Here is a 20459-nt window from a genome sequence, read left to right on the forward strand (position 1 = left end):
CCGAGGCTTTTTTGAGGGCATGTTGTTGTTGTTGGAAGAGAGAGAGAGAGCGAGTGGGGGGAAGAGAGAGAGCGAGTGGGGGGAAGAGAGAGAGCGAGCGGGGGGAAGACAGAGAGCAAGTGGGGGGAAGAGAGAGAGCGAGTGGGGGGGAAGAGAGAGAGCGAGTGGGGGGGAAGAGAGGGAGCGAGTGGGGGGAAGAGAGAGAGCGAGTGGGGGGTAAGAGAGAGAGCGAGTGGGGGGGAAGAGAGAGAGCGAGTGGGGGGGGGAAGAGAGAGTGAGTGGGGGGGGAAGAGAGCGAGTGGGGGGGGAAGAGAGAGAGCGAGTGGGGGGGGAAGAGAGAGAGCGAGTGGGGGGGGAAGAGAGAGAGCGAGTGGGGAGGAAGAGAGAGAGCGACTGGGGGGAAGAGAGAGCGCGACTGGGGGGAAGAGAGAGAGCGAGTGGGGGGAAGAGAGAGAGAGCGAGTGGGGGGAAGAGAGAGAGAGCGAGTGGGGGGAAGAGAGAGAGAGCGAGTGGGGGGAAGAGAGAGAGAGCGAGTGGGGGGAAGAGAGAGAGAGCGAGTGGGGGGAAGAGAGAGAGAGCGAGTGGGGGGAAGAGAGAGAGAGAGCGAGTGGGGGGAAGAGAGAGAGAGCGAGTGGGGGGAAGAGAGAGAGAGAGCGAGTGGGGGGAAGAGAGAGAGAGAGCGAGTGGGGGGAAGAGAGAGAGAGAGCGAGTGGGGGGAAGAGAGAGAGAGAGCGAGTGGGGGGAAGAGAGAGAGAGCAAGTGGGGGAAGAGAGAGAGAGCGCGAGTGGGGGGAAGAGAGAGAGCGCGAGTGGGGGGAAGAGAGAGAGCGAGTGGGGGGAAGAGAGAGCGAGCGAGTGGGGGGAAGAGAGAGAGAGAGCGAGCGAGTGGGGGGAAGAGAGAGAGAGCGAGCGAGTGGGGGGAAGAGAGAGAGCGAGCGAGTGGGGGGAAGAGAGAGAGAGCGAGCGAGTGGGGGGAAGAGAGAGAGAGAGCGAGCGAGTGGGGGGAAGAGAGAGAGAGAGCGAGCGAGTGGGGGGAAGAGAGAGAGAGAGCGAGCGAGTGGGGGGAAGAGAGAGAGAGAGCGAGCGAGTGGGGGGAAGAGAGAGAGAGAGCGAGCGAGTGGGGGGAAGAGAGAGAGAGCGAGCGAGTGGGGGGAAGAGAGAGAGAGAGCGAGCGAGTGGGGGGAAGAGAGAGAGAGCGAGCGAGTGGGGGGAAGAGAGAGAGAGCGAGCGAGTGGGGGGAAGAGAGAGAGAGAGCGAGCGAGTGGGGGGAAGAGAGAGAGAGAGAGAGCGAGTGGGGGGAAGAGAGAGAGAGAGCGAGCGAGTGGGGGGAAGAGAGAGAGCGAGCGAGTGGGGGGAAGAGAGAGAGAGCGAGCGAGTGGGGGGAAGAGAGAGAGAGCGAGCGAGTGGGGGGAAGAGAGAGAGAGCGAGCGAGTGGGGGAAGAGAGAGAGAGAGAGAGCGAGCGAGTGGGGGGGAGAGAGAGCGAGCGAGTGGGGGGAAGAGAGAGAGAGAGAGAGAGCGAGCGAGTGGGGGGAAGAGAGAGAGCGAGCGAGTGGGGGGGAAGAGAGAGAGAGCGAGCGAATGGGGGGAAGAGAGAGAGCGAGCGGGGGGAAGAGAGAGAGCGAGCGAGGGGAAGAGAGAGAGCGAGCGAGGGGAAGAGAGAGAGCGAGCGAGGGGAAGAGAGAGCGAGCGAGGGGAAGAGAGAGAGCGAGCGAGGGGAAGAGAGAGAGCGAGCGGGGGGAAGAGAGAGAGCGAGCGAGGGGAAGAGAGAGAGCGAGCGGGGGGAAGAGAGAGAGCGAGCGAGGGGAAGAGAGAGAGCGAGCGAGGGGAAGAGAGAGAGCGAGCGAGGGGAAGAGAGAGAGCGAGCGAGGGGAAGAGAGAGAGCGAGCGAGGGGAAGAGAGAGAGCGAGCGAGGGGAAGAGAGAGAGCGAGCGAGTGGGGGGAAGAGAGAGCGAGCGAGTGGGGGGAAGAGAGAGAGAGCGAGCGAGTGGGGGGAAGAGAGTGCGACGGGGGGGCGGAGGTGGGGGGGCGAGGGGGTGTGTGGGGGGGGTAAAGGGGGGAAGGGAGAAAGGGAGGGGGGGAGAAAGGGAGGGGGGAGCCAGCAGACCCTCTCCCCTCTGCCGGCGATGGCTCCGCGGAGCTCCGTGCCGCCCCACGCACTGACATGGCCCAGCCGAGCGCAGCGCCCCGGTCAGCCCGAGCCCTGCCCCACGCCCTCCTGAGCACCATTGCCGGGGTAACCCTTTTCCCCCCACCCCCCCCCGCTCCCGCCCTCCCGAGCACCGGCCCCCCGCCCGAGCCGCAGGGGCGAAGGAGAGAGAGAGTGCCACCGCTCCTCTGGTCGATGTGTTGCGGGCCGACCCCTGATGAGCACCCGATCAACTGAGCACTTTTTAAGAGAGAAGTCCAGACTATAGAGGTTTCTGCCTGTATTACCTGGATATAAAACAAGAATTAATGACCAGTGTAGAAGATCTGAACTGTCCAGATTTACTCTTTACATGACTGCATTATTTGTGGTAATTTCTGTATAAAACTTAACAAATGAGTGGTTTATTGCTTTTTAAAAACTCTTAAATTGATAGGACATCGCCCTATGATTATATCTTGTTTTCTGTCTAGGTGGTGATTTCCTTTCATTTTTAAGGAAGAAGAAAGATGAGTTGAAAATGAAACAGCTCGTGAAGATGTCTTTGGATGCTGCTGCTGGTATGGCTTACCTTGAAGGGAAAAACTGTATTCACAGGTAAGGAAAAAATTCCCACTCCATCCATTACTGCTTTCTAATTTCAGGTAGTTTTTTTCCCAGAAAAGGTTTGGAGATATGGGAATACCACGGAATATGTTTTCCAAAACAGTGTATTTTATGAAATAACAGAAAACGCTGGAAAAACACAGCAGGCCAGGCAGCATCCGTGGAGAGAGAAACAGAGTTAACGTTTCAGGTCGAAGACCCTCCGTCTATTGCCTGCTTTTTTCCAGTTCTGACGAAGGGTCTTCGACCTGAAACGTTAACTCTGTTTCTCTCTCCATGGATGCTGCCTGACCTGCTGAGTTTTTCCAGCGTTTTCTGTTGTTATTTCGGATTTCCAGCATCCGCAGTATTTTGCTATTGTATTGTATTTTATGACACTGATTACATACAGATACGGCACACTTCAGCATTGGTGTCTTCTAACAGTGTGACCTTTGAATCTCCCCACTGTGTTAGTCAAATTTTGCTTTGTTACTTTTTGCCAGAAAGGAGGCAAAGAGGTTTGTTTTCGGATTGCTGTATCTGCATGAAGCCTAGACAATCAGAAAAGGCCATATAAAGGGATAATGTATGTAATGTAAAGCACTTTTTCACATAGATATAATTGTTTTTATTTATTAGGAAGAAGAATGGAAATTTCAGGGTGTCCTTGGTAATTTAATATGCGATAATGTAAAGTATGTTTAAAGGTGCATCAGTTGGACTTTTGGTTTTTGATCCGAGTAAAACTCCCCTGTCACCTTTAGCCTTGTGTTCAAAGTCTCTCCATCATGCACAGACAAATAAAATGTGGAGGCAATTCCAAATATGCCAGTAACAAAAATATATAATTGTTAGTGAAAATCTTGCCTCAAGCTCAATACTGTGTGAATTGTTGTCATGAAAGAATTGTGTTAATATGTTGGGAATACCTTCCCATCCTGACCTCAACAGCGTGAGACTGGGTGATTTTAACTCCTGGGCTCCATGACGGAATAAGCGAGTAGCAAGACAAAATGACTACGTTTGATGAGATTTAAATGACTGCAATAACTTTGCCTCATGAAGATATCCAATTTGTAGGAGAGTTGCTACAGGTTGAAAGCACAAAAAATAATATAACCTGGATGTAATGCAGATGTTGGGTACCCCAGTCTGTAATCTGTTGCTGTGTGTTTATTTATTGTGTTTTAATGTTACAGGAAAAAGTAGGCCATTTGGTCGATCGAGTCTACTGTACCTGGGCTAGCCATAGCGCTTTATCTCTTGAATCCCAATTTTCTGCCCCCTCACAGTATCATTCAATAACCTTACTTCCTAAATCAGCATCAAATTCCTTTTAAACACCTCAGTCGATGCTGCATCTCTGGCCCTGGAGACAGTGCATTCTCAACGCTGTGTAAAGAACTTTTTTTGGATTCACTTTTATCTGGCTCAGTTCTAATTCCAAGATTATGACCCCCTTCTTTTGGATTCCCATATAAATATGAAGACTCGTTCCCTATTACATTGCCATTTTCCTTCTTTATTTTAAATATTAGCTTATCCTTTACTTCCCTATTTTACAAAATGCAACCCAAGTTTATCCAGTCTCTCATCATAGCTGGCCCCTTCATTCCAGGTATAATCCTGGTGAATTTTTGCTGGACTCAGTCCAAGGCCAGTGTATCCTTCCTGAGGTCGGGTGTCTAAAACTAAGCACAGACCTCCAAATGAGATCATGTTCAGCACTCTGTATAACTGCAGTAGTACTTCCTTGCTTTTAATTTCTTGTGGCAAATTCTAAATTTTATTAGTTCATGGGATGTGGGCGTCGCTGGCAAGGCCAGCATTTAATGCCCATCCCTAGTTGTCCTTGAGAAGGTGGTGGTGAGCCGCCTTCTTGAACCGCTGCAGTCTGTCTGGTGAAGGTATTCTCTCAGTGCTGTTAGGTAGGGTGTTCCAGGATTTTGACCCAGCGACGATGAAGGACGCCGATACACTTCCAAGTCAGGTTGGTGTGTGACTTGCAGGTGATGGTGTTCCCATGCACCTGCTGCCCTTGTCCTTCTAGGTGGAAGAGGTCGCGGGTTTGGGAGGTGCTGCTGAAGAAACCTTGGCGAGTTGCTGCAGTGCATCTTGTAGATGGTACACACTGCAGCCACGGTCCGCCAATGGTGGAAGGAATGAATGTTTGAGGCGGTGGATGGGGTGCCAATCAAGTGGGATGCTTTGTCTTGGATGATGTTGAGCTTCTTGAGTGTTGTTGGAGCTGCACTCATCCAGGCAAGTGGAGAGTATTCCATCACACTCCTGACTTGTGCCTTGTAGATGGTGGAAAGGCTTTGGGGAGTCGGGAGGTGAAAAACTCGCCACAGACTTCCCAGCCTCTGACCTGCTCTTGTTGCCACAGTATTTATGTGGCTGGTCCAGTTAAGTTTCTGGTCAGTGGTGACCCCCCCAGGATATTGATGGTGGGGGATTCAGCGATGGTAATGCCGTTGAATGTCAAGGGGCGGTGGTTAGACTCTCGCTTTTGGAGATAGTCATTGCCTGGCACCTGTTAGCGCGAATGTTACCTGCCACTTATCAGCCCAAGCCTGAATGTCGTCCAGGTCTTGCTGCATGCGGGCATGGACTGCTTCATTATCTGAGGCATTGTGAATGGCACTGAACACTGCGCAGTCATCAGCGAACATCCCCACTTCTTACCTTTTATAATGGAGGAAGGTCATTGATGAAGCAGCTGAAGATGGTTGGGCTTTGGACACTGCCCTGAGGAACTCCTGCTGTGATGATTGACCTCCAACCACCACAGCCATCTTCCTTTGTGCTAGGTATGACTCCAGCCAGTGGAGAGTTTTCCCTCCGATTCCCATTGACTTCAGTTTTACTAGTGAGCCATTTGACCAGTAATATGATGCTGCGCACCCAATTCTCTGAAGCACTTCGCGGGCCCATTCTTTGGAAAATGAGGTACGGAGGCCTGAGGCTTACAAGTTGTAGATTAGGATCAATAGGTCCCTGAGCTGAATATATATGAGGTGTGTCCAACCTGTTATGTGGCTGGAACACCTGATCAGAGCTCGATTTGGAACAGGCACTAAAAGGGTGGCTGCCGTAGAAGCTTTTCTAAAAATAATTCTGACAACCCTGCCCATTATTCCCCCAGCATCAATGCTCCCTTGCCCAATGCTTCCTCATTGCTATGTCCCAGAGCCCCTGCCTCCATGCCAAGAAAATGCTAGGTGGGCAGTCTGAGGTCAGGGGCTTTTCACTGGCCACTGACAACCAACAGTGTGGCCCTAGTGCCACAAACATGATGTGAGACACCGTCTGGAGCACCAGTAAAATATTGAAATGGGCTGATCTCGCATTATCTGGTGAGATTAGTCCATTTGTATACAGGCGCATATTGTGCTGGCCCAGGTGGTGCATTGCTCAAGCTGCATTGTTGGCCCCCATTTGTCATTGCTTGCTAATCTAAGAATATATCTTTTATCCCAACTGTCGGTCTCCGACCTCACGAGCAATTTCCTGTTCATGCAACTAGATTAGCTCCAATTCTGCACACATTTATTCTAGCTAATAAGCTCTGGGTTGGAATCTTCTCCAATGCACTTTGAAAATTCTTATGACTAACATTTATTGATTCTCATATATATACCACCTCAATGACAATTGGGTTAGTCAGACATGACCTTTTTCTCATAAAACCATATTGACTCTCCATAATCAATTTACAATTTACCAAATGCTCCCTTACTCTTATGCCTGATAAATTTAACGATTTAACCACTGCAAACAAGCTCCTTGGCTTTTGCCTTTTCAATTCAATTCAATTCAATTCAAATGCTTTATTGGCATGAAAGTTTACAGGGAACCATATTGCCAAAGCTTACATAACAAAAAGTACAGTTTTCCAACATTCTGTAGGTGTCAAACAATTTTGACCTTCGTTGGGTACATACAATATTACTTTAAACAATATTAATTTAAACAGTCGTTGTACATCATTGGGTACATTCAGTATTCATTTTAAACAGTCCTCAGGTTGTGACATGTTGTTACACATTTGGCACCAAGGTATGGTCTGTCTCCTTCTCCCAGGACTAATCTTAATTTTGACAGGTCATCCAATTCCTTGAAATCTGGGGTTGTTTGGCTGAGCTTGTCAAATAATATGTTTCTTGATGTGTTGAATTTTTCGCATTTTAGGAGGAAATGCATCTCTGTCTCAACCTCGCCGGCCAGACATTGATCACATATTCTATTCTCTCTAGGCTGCCAGGATTTCTTGTATCTTCCTTTTTCAATTGCTAGTTGGTGGTCGCTTAGTCTGTACCTGGTGAGGGTCTGTCTCTGTTTTGTGTCTCTGATGGTCGAGAGATAGTCTGCCAGTTTATATTCTCTTTTTAGGGCCCGGTAACATTCTAATCTGCTTTGGCTTTTGGTTATTTTGTTCCAATGTTCCAGGTAGGTTTCTTTGCATTGTTTAATGATTTGGTTCACTCGGATTGGTGTTTTTCAATTGTGGTGTAGTGTTTACTACCATCGCTGAATCTCGTGAATTTTGCAAGATTATAACTAATTTAGTCATTAACACAAATGGTTTATTTTGCTAATGAAACGTTAAATGAAGAATAACTATGTACATGTTATTTATTCATAGGAGACCTGAATTATCAATAAAAACCAGGGGGGTGAAAAAGCTGTAGATTGTATTAAATTAGCTGAATTAAAAACAGATTTACATGAACAACAGGGAATTATTCTTTAAATTACCACTTTGCTTTCTCCTCACATCTGGTTAAAACTCTCCTATTTTTATACTGGCCATAATTTGCGCTTTTAATGACGGCGAAACTGTCAGTGCTCGTCATCATTACTGTGTAAAACTGACAGCAACTTCTGGTGTCCGCACATGCGCAGTTAAACGCAGAAATCCGGAAGTTGCTGTCCATGATACCTTGCTCCTCCACAGGGTGCACTGTTGTAGTCTTTGCAGATGCATCAACACAGAATCAGTGATTTGACGTGAACTTCAACCTTTTGCGCACTATTCTCGCTGTAAAACGCCATTGAAAATATTAAGCCTTGTTGAATGAGGTGTAACTGAGTTTTTAACAGCATACTAAATCATAATTACTGCTGGACAACCTGTCTGGCCCTGAAAAAATAATTTTAAAAGCATGGGGTGTCATTCCTTCCATTCCATGATAAAAATTCCATGGATTTTTAAAATAATAAAAATAAATGTTTATATTTTTTACAAGTTTGTTTGATATTTCAGCTTCTACCATAATTCCATATTATGTCCCAATTTTTATTTTGTTTTCTGTAAAATTATTAAAATGTGAATGACAATCTGTACTTTTTACTTCCTGGTTTGCTGTTTGTGAGAATTTTACAATGTGATTGGATGCTCATTCTGCTTGATGATTTCACTGTTCCTGAATGCCACAGATCCCCTGTAGATGGCATCAAATTGAAAGACACGTCCGAATAGGGGACATCAATGCCGCAGAGCTCGCTAAATCTTTGTTGGCAGCTTTCTTTGAGGTCAATGGCGAGCGCCGTCCCTTCATCGCTAACTGCAAAATCCGGGTCATTATAATCAAAAAAAATCTCATGTTTGTTGTCATCATTGCCATATGTGTAGCCACAGTAATTGCTGAAGTGGTCAAAGTGTAAAGCTAAGGAGAAAAATGTTGAAAGTAAACCTTTGGGGATGACCTCTATTTTGGTACCTTTGGGTTTCATATCATAATAGGTACAGTGTTTTCATTTTAATGTCCAAATAATGGTAGTGTGGCACTATTTCCTGCAGATAAGAACATAAAATATTGGAACAGGAGTAGGCCATTTGGCCCTTCGAGCCTGCTCCGCCATTCAATAAGATCATGGCTGATCTTCTACCTCATCTCCACTTTCCTGCACTATCCCTATATCCCTTAATATTCAAAAATCTATCTATCTCTGTCTTGAATATAGTCAACGACTGAGCCTCCACAGTCCTCTGAGGTAGAGATTTCCAAAGATTCACCACCCTTTGAGTGAAGGAATTTCTCCTCATCTCAGTCCTAAATGGCCGAACCCTTATTCTGAGACTGACCCCTGGTTCTAGACTCCCCAGCCAGGGGAAACATGCTCCCTGCATCTACCCTGTCAAGCCTTGTAAGATGTGAGTTGATGACTGTTCAATTCCACTGCTAAGAAAAAGACGAGCAAATATATCGTGCAATAGCACCAAATAAATTTTAAAAAATGTTTGCATTGCTCAACACTGTGCGGTTGAAATACAAGGAACAAATTTGACTCTGCCAGCCCAACAGTAACAGCGCGGGCAGTTAAAGTAGCCCAGGAGACAAACCCGTCGACGTCCCTCTCCCTTCCTGCAGTCTTCCATTTTAACCTGCTCATCTGAGCAGGCGGACAAGATACCCACTGGAAACTAGCTGGGTCTTTCTTTAAATGTGCAGATCGGGCTCCGATTATGTTATCGGGGCCTGATTGCTATTTTAACCAGTATCCTGGGCAGGAAAGACCTTCCTGCTAGGTTCACGTGGCTGGTAAGCCACAAGAAGAGTCGGGACCAGAAGAGGTCCAAGTACGTTTATTCAACTTTTTTTTAACTTTCTTTGTCGGACCAGGAGCACTAGGAGTGTTCCTCGGGGCCTAATAATGAAAGTTTGGAACTCTCCTGCCCTAGTTGTCCCCCCTCTCCCAGATCGTAAGACCCTCCAAAACCACCTCCTCACAACTTAACTGAGTCCCTGCAGGTGGCCTCCTGCTGCCAGATACTCTCCCTGTAACCAACGGATAGCCAGTGCTGGCTGGTAAGCGGGCAGCATTCTGCTTCTTTGTGTTAAATTGATCATCTATTTGAGGGTGTGCATTTTCACACAGGTTTGAGTAACATACAATTTGATAAGATGCAGTTGTTTCAAGCTTCTGATTGTGTCTATTTATATTTAACTCAGTCTGGTCTTTACCAATAACTATAGCTTTATTTAAGACACATGCAGGTGAATGAGGTTTACATTTCTAATCTGCATCCATCTTTAATATTCTGAGTACAATCTTCTGTTAGAACAAAAACATCCACCAAATTGGATTTTTAATTTAATTTCATACTCCATAAGTTCACCTACCTGACAAACTATTTCTGAATGACAAAAAAATTAAGATTATAACACATTTTTATGGCTCTCCGAATGTTCTATTTATTTATGTAGTATTGGTGAAAGTGGACTGGCTTCCCAGGTAAATTAAAACAGGAGACTTGATTTTTAAAAGTAACCTTGGCCCCTGCAAAAAAAAACAGACATACGAATGGAGTTTTATGCCCTTGTAAAGCAGCCAAGTAAATCAATGATGTTCATTAAAGTGAGCACCAGTCAGAGTTTATCATACCATCTATCTATTACATGGTTCCACTCTGCCTTGTCTCCCTGTGGATCCCAATGTCTCAAAGCAGATTTGATTTATTTGGGGATATGTGTTCCTGATATTAGGCTTCGATTATGGAACAATTAATAGAATTTTGGGAAAGATCTTCTCTTCTTAGGCAGTCCCTCGGAACCGAGGATGACTTGCTTCCACATTTTAAAAAAAAAATGAGTTCGCAGGTGACTGATGAGTCCAATGCGGGGCCTACAGTCTCTGTCACAGGTGGGGCAGACGGTGGTTGAAGGGGCGGGTGGGTGGGGTGCTTGGGTTGACTTGCGCTGCCTGCACTTGGCTTACGCTTGCTCCCGGTGAAGAGACTCGAGGTGTTCGGCGTCTCGAAAGATGACATTGAAAATGTAATGCTATGAAAGTGGAATAATATAATTGATTTGTCAAATAAGGAAGGACAAGATCACAGTGGTGGGTGAACTTGAATTTGGATTTCAGTAATGCTGGCATAATTGAATCAATTAGATTTGGGAAGGAATTTAACTTTTAATTAATTGACTGAGACAACAAGGAAATACGCAAGATTAGAATAGTAAATGAATAAGCCCATTGGAGAATTTGAAATGGGGTCATGAATGGGACCCAAGTTTGTGCTTCTGTGATTAATGGGTAGGATATGGATTTGCGGCTCAAATTCCCCACAGTAAATGTCTGGCATTGAAAATTGGTAGAAAACCTTAGTGGGACAAACTCAACGTTCTTGAAAATTTAATTTAAAAAAGGTCAGTAATTATTAATGCAGATAGTGCATTTGGGAATTTTGCCAACAAAGAGGGGTAGAAAAACTGCGACTGAGTCACCCTCTACTAATGTATATTTCTGTGAAGTTGGTTACAGGTCAGAATGTGTGAATGATTTGTAATGGGTTACCTCCTTATTCGCTCAACACTTCAGACTACAAAATATTTGCAGTTATTGTTGAAAAGAAGTACTATGTAAGCCTTTTATAGTAACTGAAACATTGGAAGATAACCAGCAAGAAAAGCAAGATTTGTAGAGTGAGCGCTTCTGAAGCACAAGCGTAGACAAAATGAGAAATGTCTGTTACCTCTCCGCAAAGCAACTTTACCCCCCACATGCTGACGAGGTTCTCCCACCCCACCCCCAGCTGAGGACATGAAGTCAACGGCAGTAGCACCAGCCATGCCGCCACCACTGCCGCCGCACCCCCCCCCCCACCCCACAATTGAGCAAGTGTATTTTTAAACTTAACTGATTAAGTCCTTTGCACAACTCCTCCGACTAACATTCTAGTGAGGTCCCCGTTGAACTGCTCATTACTGTCTTCATAATCCCCATGTGTGAAATACTCTGTGCCAACCACCCTGAGCAGGATTCTGCTTCCACCCCAATTGATAAAGCCTTTAGCATCCAAAATATTATCACTAAGCACTTTAACAAGGTTTGAACAGCTAATTGAAACTGCTTGAAGACCCAGCTTTAGCTGAAATTAGCAGAGCCTTTTAAATTGATAAGTACAGAGTCATCTTCTATCGTATGGTATTAGCAAAGCAATTCAAATGTCAATATCTAAGTCAGATAGCCACGCCAAAGCTTCCAGTGTAACAGCATGGATATCTTGTAAGCCAGCTGCGAATTTCCTCTTGAGGGCAGTGCTCAATGATGTGCTCCAGGGTCTGATCAGAAGCTCCACAGTCGCACAATGGGGATGCTTTAATCTTCCATCAATCAGAAGGTGGTCGCATCGACCATGACCAGTTCTGAGGCGGTTGATGGTTGTCCACTGTTTGCGAGGAAGGTGTGATCATTCAGGTTGTACTGTGGGGTCCTCTAAGGAATCCATTCCGTATGTCACAGTTCTTCCAAACATTTCACCATCGGTCATCAAGGCTGCAAGGAGATTGCTGAAGGGCTTCGGCGACGATCCAGAATGGCCTTCTAGATTTCAGACAGGTTGGTGGTACGTTATTCAAGTCAGCCTGGATTGGCATGTCTTTGCTGGTGTAACAGTTGTGTTCTCTGGAGACTACATTTTCGCGGCGTAAGTGTGGTGGTGCGATGTTTTCAAGCACGGGCAGCCAAGGTGTCGGTGTCGATTAAAAGCGTGCCGGTGATAATTCTCATAGTAGAATTCAGCTGGACATCAACGGATTTGACATGCGGACTTGATAGCCATGCCGGAGAACAGTAGTCCGCTGTAGAGTACACCAGGGCAAGTGTTGCTGTACGGAGGGTTTGTGCGTCTACTCCCCATGTGGATCCGGCGAGTTTCTGGATCAAGTTGACCCTACTCTTTTTGGTTTCTTCCCAAGGTTCTGGAGATGCTGTCTATAGGAAGTTAAGGATAGCATTAGATTGAAAGAAGAAGCTTATAATGTTGCAAAGAATAATAATAAGCCTGAGGATTGGGAGAGTTTCAGAAACCAGCAAAGGTTGACCAATAAATTGATAAAAAGGGAAAAAATAAAATGAAAGAAAACTAGCAAGAAATATAAAAGAAGATTGTAAGAGTTTCCACAAGTATGTAAGAAGGAAAAGAGTAACAAAAGTATACGTTGGTCCCTTAGAGGCTGAGACAGGAGAAATTATTATGGGGAATAAGGAAATGGCAGAAACGTTAAACAAATATTTTGTATCTGTCTTCACAGTAGAAAACACAAAAAGCATACCAAAAATGGTGGGGAACCAAGGGTCTAAATGAGGGTGAGGACCTTAACGTAATTAATATAAGTAGAGAAAAAGTACAACAACAACAACTTGTATTTATATAGCGCCTTTAACGTAGTAAAACGTCCCAAGGCGCTGCACAGGAGTATTTTAAGACAAAAAAATTGACACTGATCCACAGAAGGATAAATTAGGGCAGGTAACCAAAAGCTTCATCAAAGATATAGGTTTTAAGGAGCGTCTTAAAGGAGGAAAGAGAGGTAGTGAGGTGGACAGGTTTAGGCAGGGAATTCCAGAGCTTAGGGCCTAGGCAACAGAAGGCACGGCCACCAAAGGTTGAGCGACTATAATCAGGGATGCTCAAGAGGGCAGAATTAGAGGAGCGCAGATATCTTGGGGGATTGTGGGGCTGAAGGAGATTACAGAGATAAGAAGGGTTGAGGACATGGAGGGATTTGAAAACAAGGATGAGAATTTTGAAATTGAGGCGCTGCTTAACCGGGAGCCAATATAGGTCAGCGAGCAACAGGGGTGATGGGCGAATGGGACTAACCAGAGAAACTAATGGGACTAAAAGCCGACAAATCCCCTGGACCTGATGGCCTACATCCTAGGGTTCGGAAAGAGGTGGCTGAAGAGATAGTGGATGCATTGGTTTTGATCTTCCAAAATTCCCCAGATTCTCGAATGGTCCCAACGGATTGGAAGGTCACAAATGTAACACCGCTATTCAAGAAAGGAGGGATAGAAAAAACAGGGAACTACAGGCCAGTTAGCCTGACATCAGTCATCGGGAAAATGCTGGAATCCATTGTTAAGGAAGTGGTATCAAGTCACTTAGAAAATCATAACATGATCAGGCAGAGTCAACATGGTTTTATGAAAGGGAAATCATGCTTGACAAATTTATTAGAGTTTTTTGAGGATGTAACTAGCAGGCTAGGTAAAGGGGAACCAGTGGATGTAGTATATATGGATTTCCAAAAGGCCTTCGATAAGGTGACACATAAAAGATTATTACAAAAGATTAGGGCTCATGGGGTTGCGGGTAATATAGTAGCATGGATAGAGGATTGGTTAACGGACAGAAAGCAGAGAGTAGGGATAAGCGGATTTTTTTCAGGTTGGCAGGCTGTAACTAGTAGGGTGCCGCAAGGATCAGTGTTGGGGCCTCAGCTATTTACAATCTATATTAATGACCTAGATGAAGGGACCGAGTGTATTGTATCCAACTTTGCTGATGACACAAAGCTAAGTGGGACAGTAAGCTGTGAGGAGAACATAAAGGGCTGGATTTTCCTTAAGCTGTCGGGAAGGAGGCGGGACTACAACTTTCGGGTTTTAGTCCCGCCTCCATCGACGTCCGGCCAGTCGACGCGATTTTCCCTTGATTGACCTTGTTGAGTGTCATGTATCCAAGTTTGCTGATGATACAAAGCTAGGTGGGACAGTAAGCTGTGAGGAGAAAACAAAGGCCGGAATTTTGCCAGAGCTCGGAGCAGGTTTGGAGGCGGGACATCTGGCAAAACCACAAAGATTGACAGCGGATCGGAAACCCGCTGTCAAGCCGCCTCCAAACAACCTTCCCAGGTGTCGGGTCCCCGATTTGGACCCGACACCTAGCGGTGGGAAGAGGCACTTAACTGCTTGTTAATAAGTTGTTAATGGGCAGTTAAGAGGCTTTTTGCAATTTTGACAGGTCTACTGCGGGCTTCCCGACATCCGGACACCACGCCAGGTTAGTGTGGCAAGCTGTGGGTCTACTGTAATGTTTCTGCACTGATGACGGGTGCAGAAGTGGTGGGAAGGATCCAATGGTACACTGGTGAATTTCAGAGGTAAGAAGATGTTGGGGAAATCATTTTTAATGCATTTACACTTTTCTGTAGGTGACAGGTTTTGAATTGTGTGTGTAGTCCCACCTCATTGGGCAAACCTCTCTCAACAGTGACAAATTGCTTCTGTAACCTCACCTGCAGCTGCCATCTGTTCTACCCTAAGGAGGGAGTCACTGGAGAGCCTAGGTGCAAGGGCTTACCTTTGTACAGTGATTGTCAGTGTTGGCAGCAGCTCAATGCTGTCAAACACTGAAAAATCAGCTGTCAAATAAAATTGTGCGTGGCCCCTTTAAGAAAACCGGCAGATGATGCGTCGTCAACTGACGTCATCTGACACCGCCTACCTCTTAATTGGCCGGCAAGCCCGCAGGGCGGGCTTAACAAGGCCAATTGACGCAAAATCACATCTGTGCGTCTGATGTCGTTTGGGACGGGACTGGAACCCGGAAGGCAGCTGTCCTGCCCCCAAGCCGCATCGATAGGAAAAATCGCGGCCAAAGAGTCTGCAAAGGGATATAGATAGACTGAGTGGGCAGTAAGGTGGCAAATGGAGTATAATGTAGGGAAATGTGAAGTTATTCACTTTGGTAGGAAGAATAGAAAAACAGAATATTTTTTAAAATGGTGAGAAACTTTCAAGTGTTGGTATTCAGAGAGATTTGGGTGTCCTCGTGCAAGAAACACAGAAAGCTAGCATGCAGGTACAGCAAGCAATAAGGAAGGCAAATGGCATGTTGGCCTTTATTGCAAGGGGGTTGGAGTATAAGAGTAAGGAAGTCTTGCTACAATTGTACAGGGCCTTGGTGAGACAACACCTGGAGTACTGTGCACAGTTCTGATCTCCTTATCTAAGGAAGGATATACTTGCCTTGGAGGCGGTGCAACGAAGGTTCAGTAGATTGATTCCTGGGATGAGAGGGCTGTCCTATGATGAGAGATTATGTAGAATGGGCCTATACTCTCTGGAGTTTAGAAGAATGAGAGGTGATCTCATTGAAACATACAAGATTCTGAAGGGGATTGACAGGGTAGATGCTGAGAGGTTGTTTCCCCTGGCTGGAGTGTCTAGAACTAGGGGGCATAGTCTCAGGATAAGGGGTCGGCCATTTAAGACTGAGATGAGGAGGAATTTCTTCACTCAGCGAGTTGTGAATCTTTGGAATTCTCTGCCCCAGAGGGATGTGAATGCTGAGTCTTTGCGTATATTCAAGGCTGAGATAGATAGATTTTTGGACTCTCGGGAAATCAAGGGATATGGAGATTGGGCGGGAAAGTGGAGTTGAGGTCGATGATCAGCCATGATCTTATTGAATGGTGGAGCAGGCCCGAGGGGCCAGATGGCCTACTCCTGCTCTTATTTCTTATATTCTTATGACAGGATGCGATTAAGCGTGGCTCCCAAATAGGAGGGTTTTTTTTTGCATGGTTTACCTCTGCGCCGTAAAAGGAAACTTTCAAAGCTTGGTTTGCTTTAATGGGTGTTGAGGTGGAATGGCGAGGTGACTTTTTTTGCGGGTTTGGCTGAAGTCGCTATCAGCAGAAGTAGGCCTCCGTCCTCTGTAAATCACTGGTCAGGGTCTTCTCAGTGATGGACGGATTCATGTTTTGCGTGGCCATGGCAATGTAATCAGCATATGCGAAGCGATAGTGGTCAGCGATAGTGAAGAATGTCTTTCAATTTTTGATGTTGAGGAAATTGATTAAATCTGACTTTTAAAATGGTGTGCTCAGAGCAGCAATGGATACAGATTTAAGTTCCCCTCCTCTCAGTTCTGAATCTGCGTTAAGTCAAGTGGAGAAGCCACAGCAGCTCCCAGCATGGGAAAAAGTCAACACTAAGCAGTCTTGGGCACTTCATGACAGCCAGCAGCAGAAGCTTTGAGAGTGGTTGGAATCAGGTCATGTGCTCACCTTCTCCACTGAAGGCTTCAAACCAACCAAATGAAGTCAGGGAAGAAAACAATTATCCAGCATAGAAACAGGCTATTCAGTTCTTCAAGTCTGTGGCGATGCAACAACATAAGAAGAAATAGGAGCAGGAGTAGGCCATTTGGCCCTTCGAGCCTGCTCCACCATTCAACGAGATCATGGCTGATCTGCCTCGACTCCTGTTTTGAATACACCCAATGACTGAACCTCCACAGCCCTCTGGGGTAGAGAATTCCTAAGATTCGCCACCCTCTGTGTGAAGAAATTTCTTCTCATCTCAGTCCTGAATGGCCTACCCTTTATCCTGAGGCTGTGGCCCCTGGTTCTAGACTCCCCAGCCAAAGGAAGCCAAGATGTATTTCTCTCCATAAGCTACCTAGTCTAATCTCTTATCTCCTGCCTGCTCCTCATACCCTTTAAAATTCCTCTTATACGAATAACCAATATACATGTAAAAGAATTTATGGACTCTTCATCAGTAACTGTGGCAAAGAATTCCATAATCTAAAGAAAGAAAGACTTGCATTTATATAACTCCCTTTACATCCACAGGATATCTCACATTGCTTTGTAGCCAGTTAATTCGTTTTGAATTGTAGTTGCTATGGTTTTATTGGCAAACGCAACAGCCAATTTGCGCACAGCAAGATCCCATAAACGGCAAAGGAGATAACTTACAGCAGATCATGGGAATCGTTGAGTCTGGGGGTAAAAAAGGCATGGATGAGGGTTTCAGCAACAGATGGGCTGAAGCAGGTGTGGAGATGGGCGATATTACTGTGGCAACAAGAGCAGGTCAGAGGCTAGCTTTTCTGCGGCGAGTATCTCACCTGACTCCCCAAAACCTTTCCACCATCTACAAGGCACAAGTAAGGAGTGTGATGGAATACTCTCCACTTGCCTGGATGAGTGCATCTCCAACAACACTCAAGAAGCTCGACACCATCCAGGACAAAGCAGCCCGCTTGATTGGCACCCCATCCACCACCTTAAACATTCACTCCATCCACCACCGGCATACCATGGCTGCAGTGTGTACCATCTACAAGATGCACTGCAACAACTCGCCAAGGCTTCTTCGACAGCACCTCCCAAACCCGTGACCTCTTCCACCTAGAAGGACAAGGGCAGCAGGTGCATGGGAACAGCCCCGAGACCGGAGAAGCAGCGGACCTGCGCGGGAGCAGCCCGAGGCGGGAGAGCTTAAAGGTTTAAAAGGGAGCAGTCAGAGGCACCGAGGCCCACAGCCCCGAGACCGGAGAAGCAGCGGACCTGCGCGGGAGCAGCCCGAGGCGGGAGAGCTTAAAGGCTTAAAAGGGAGCAGTCAGAGGCACCGAGGCCCACAGCCCCGAGACCGGAGAAGCAGCGGACCTGCGCGGGAGCAGCCCGAGGCGGGAGAGCTTAAAGGCTTGAGAGGGAGCAGTCAGAGGCACCGACCAATCCAGGTTCCAGGAGAGAGGTAAAAAGTAATCCAAGTGTGACGTCACCAGGGAGCAGGTAAGTGATTGGTTGGTGGGTATTTCTCTCTTTTCAATACAAGCTTGAATTCTGTGGTGTTAAATTTCTGTGGTGTAGTGGGGACAGTTGGTAAATAAAGCGCCCTAGAGTATACCTGTAACTGGGGTATTGAATAAATTTTTTAATTAATTAAAGGAGTAAGTCATGGCAGGAGAGCTCAGACCCGTGTTCTGCTCCTCTTGCTCCATGTGGGAAGTCAGGGATGCTGCCAGTGTCCCTGACGACCATGTGTGCGGGAAATGCATCCAGCTGCAGCTACTTGTAGACCGCATTGTGGCGCTCGAGCTGCGGGTGGATGAATTTTGGAGCATGCGCGATGCTGAGAGGCTCGTGGATAGCACGTTTAGCGAGTTGTTCACGCCTCAGGGTAGGGCAGCACAGGGGGTGACCATCAGGCGGAGCAACAAAGGCAGGCAGGTAGTGCAGGGAACCCCTGCGGACATCCCCCTTTCAAACAAGTATACCGCTTTGGATACTGTTGAGGGGGATGACTCACCAGGGGAAGGCAGCAGCAGCCAACTTCCTGGCACTGGGGGTGCTCCTGCTGCCCAGGAAGGGGGGAAAAAGAGTGGGAGAGCAATAGTGGTAGGGGATTCTATAGTAAGGGGAACAGATAGGCGTTTCTGTGGCCGTAGACGTGAATCCAGGATGGTTTGTTGCCTCCCTGGTGCCAGGGTCAAGGATGTCACTGAGCGGCTGCAGGGCATTCTGGAGGGGGAGGGTGAACAGCCAGTGGTCGTGGTCCACATTGGTACCAACGACATAGGTAAAAAGAGGGATGAGGTCCTGCAGCAAGAATTTAGGGAGCTAGGTGAAGGATTAAGGAGCAGGACCTCAAAGGTTGTAATCTCTGGATTACTCCCGGTGCCACGTGCTAGTGAGTATAGGAATGGGAGGATAGAACAGATGAATGCGTGGCTAAAGGGATGGTGCAGGAGGGAGGGCTTTAGTTTCCTGGATCACTGGGTCTGCTTCTGGAAAAGGTGGGACTTGTACAAGTCGGACGGTTTACACCTGAACCAGAGGGGAACCAATATCCTTGCGGGGAGGTTTGCTAGCACTGCTGGGGGGGGTTTAAACTAACTTGGCAGGGGGATGGGGTACAGAGTGGAGCTATAGTAGGGGGTGATTTACAGCCAAATACAGAGGGAAAAACAAGTCAGCTGGGAAGGCAGAGCAAATATGTGAAGGCAAAAGAGAATATGGCAGGGCTGGAAGGCATTTATTTTAATGCAAGGAGTCTTGCAAATAAGGTGGATGAACTGAAGTTGTTGTTGAACACATGGGAGTACGATATTGTTGCTATCACGGAGACATGGTTGAGGGAGGGTCAGGACTGGCAGCTCAATATTCCGGGGTATAGAATCTTCAGGCGAGACAGAGGGGGGTGTAAAAGGGGAGGGGGTGTTGCAATATTAATTAAGGAGTCAATTACTGCTGTAAGGAGGGATGATATATTAGTGGGTTCCTCTAATGAGGCCATATGGGTAGAACTTAAAAACAAAAAGGGGGCAAGCACTTTGCTGGGAGTGTACTATAGGCCCCCAAACAGTCAGGGGGAGATAGAGGAACAGATATGTAGGCAAATCTCAGAAAAGTGCAAAAATAATAGGGTAATAATAGTGGGGGATTTCAACTTCCCCAATATAAATTGGGATAGTCAGAGTGTGAAAGGCTTAGAGGGTGCAGAATTCTTAAAGTGCATCCAGGAGAGCTTTTTGAGCCAACATGTAGAAAGTCCTACAAGAGAGGGGGCGGTACTGGACCTAATTCTAGGGAATGTAGCCGGGCAAGTGGTGGAAGTGTCAGTAGGAGAGCATTTTGGCGACAGTGACCATAATTCGGTGAGATTTAAGGTGGTCATGGAAAAGGACAAAGACGGCCCGGAAATAAGGGTTCTAAATTGGGGGAAGGCCGATTTTAATATGATAAGGCAGGATCTGGCCAAAGTGGACTGGGAGCAGCTACTTATAGGAAAATCCACATCAAAACAGTGGGAGACTTTCAGAAGGGAAATAGAGAGAGTACAACGCCAACATGTTCCTGTAAAGGTCAAGGGTGGGACCAACAAGCAAAGGGAACCTTGGATGACAAGGGATATACAAAAATGCATTAGGAATAAAAGGGGGGCTTTTGGCAGTTACTAAAGACAGAAGAAGCCCTAGAGGAGTATAAAAAGTGCAGGGGCGTACTTAAAAAAGAAATTAGGAGGGCGAGGAGGGGCCATGAAATAACACTGGCGAGCAAAATAAAGGAAAATCCTAAGATGTTTTATAAGTATATTAAGGGCAAGAGGATAACCAGGGAAAGGGTAGGGCCCATTAGGGACCAAAGTGGCAATCTGTGTGTAGAGCCAGATGAGGTAGGCGGGGTTT

The 20459-nt window shown here is 46.7% G+C and overlaps 1 protein-coding gene across 1 annotated transcript in view; it reads left to right on the forward strand.

Annotated features, from left to right (window-relative positions):
- Positions 1 to 20459, forward strand: part of fer (fer (fps/fes related) tyrosine kinase) — a 334586-nt gene that overhangs the window by 206024 nt on the left and 108103 nt on the right. The window contains exon 12 of the mRNA XM_085987508.1: positions 2620 to 2743. Coding sequence (XP_085843634.1) covers positions 2620 to 2743 — 124 coding nt within the window. The remainder of the gene's footprint in view (positions 1 to 2619; positions 2744 to 20459) is intronic.

The sequence above is a fragment of the Somniosus microcephalus genome, chromosome 1 (assembly GCF_052327205.1).
Source record: "Somniosus microcephalus isolate GS21.2 chromosome 1, FLI_Smic_1.0, whole genome shotgun sequence".
NCBI lineage: Eukaryota > Metazoa > Chordata > Chondrichthyes > Squaliformes > Somniosidae > Somniosus > Somniosus microcephalus.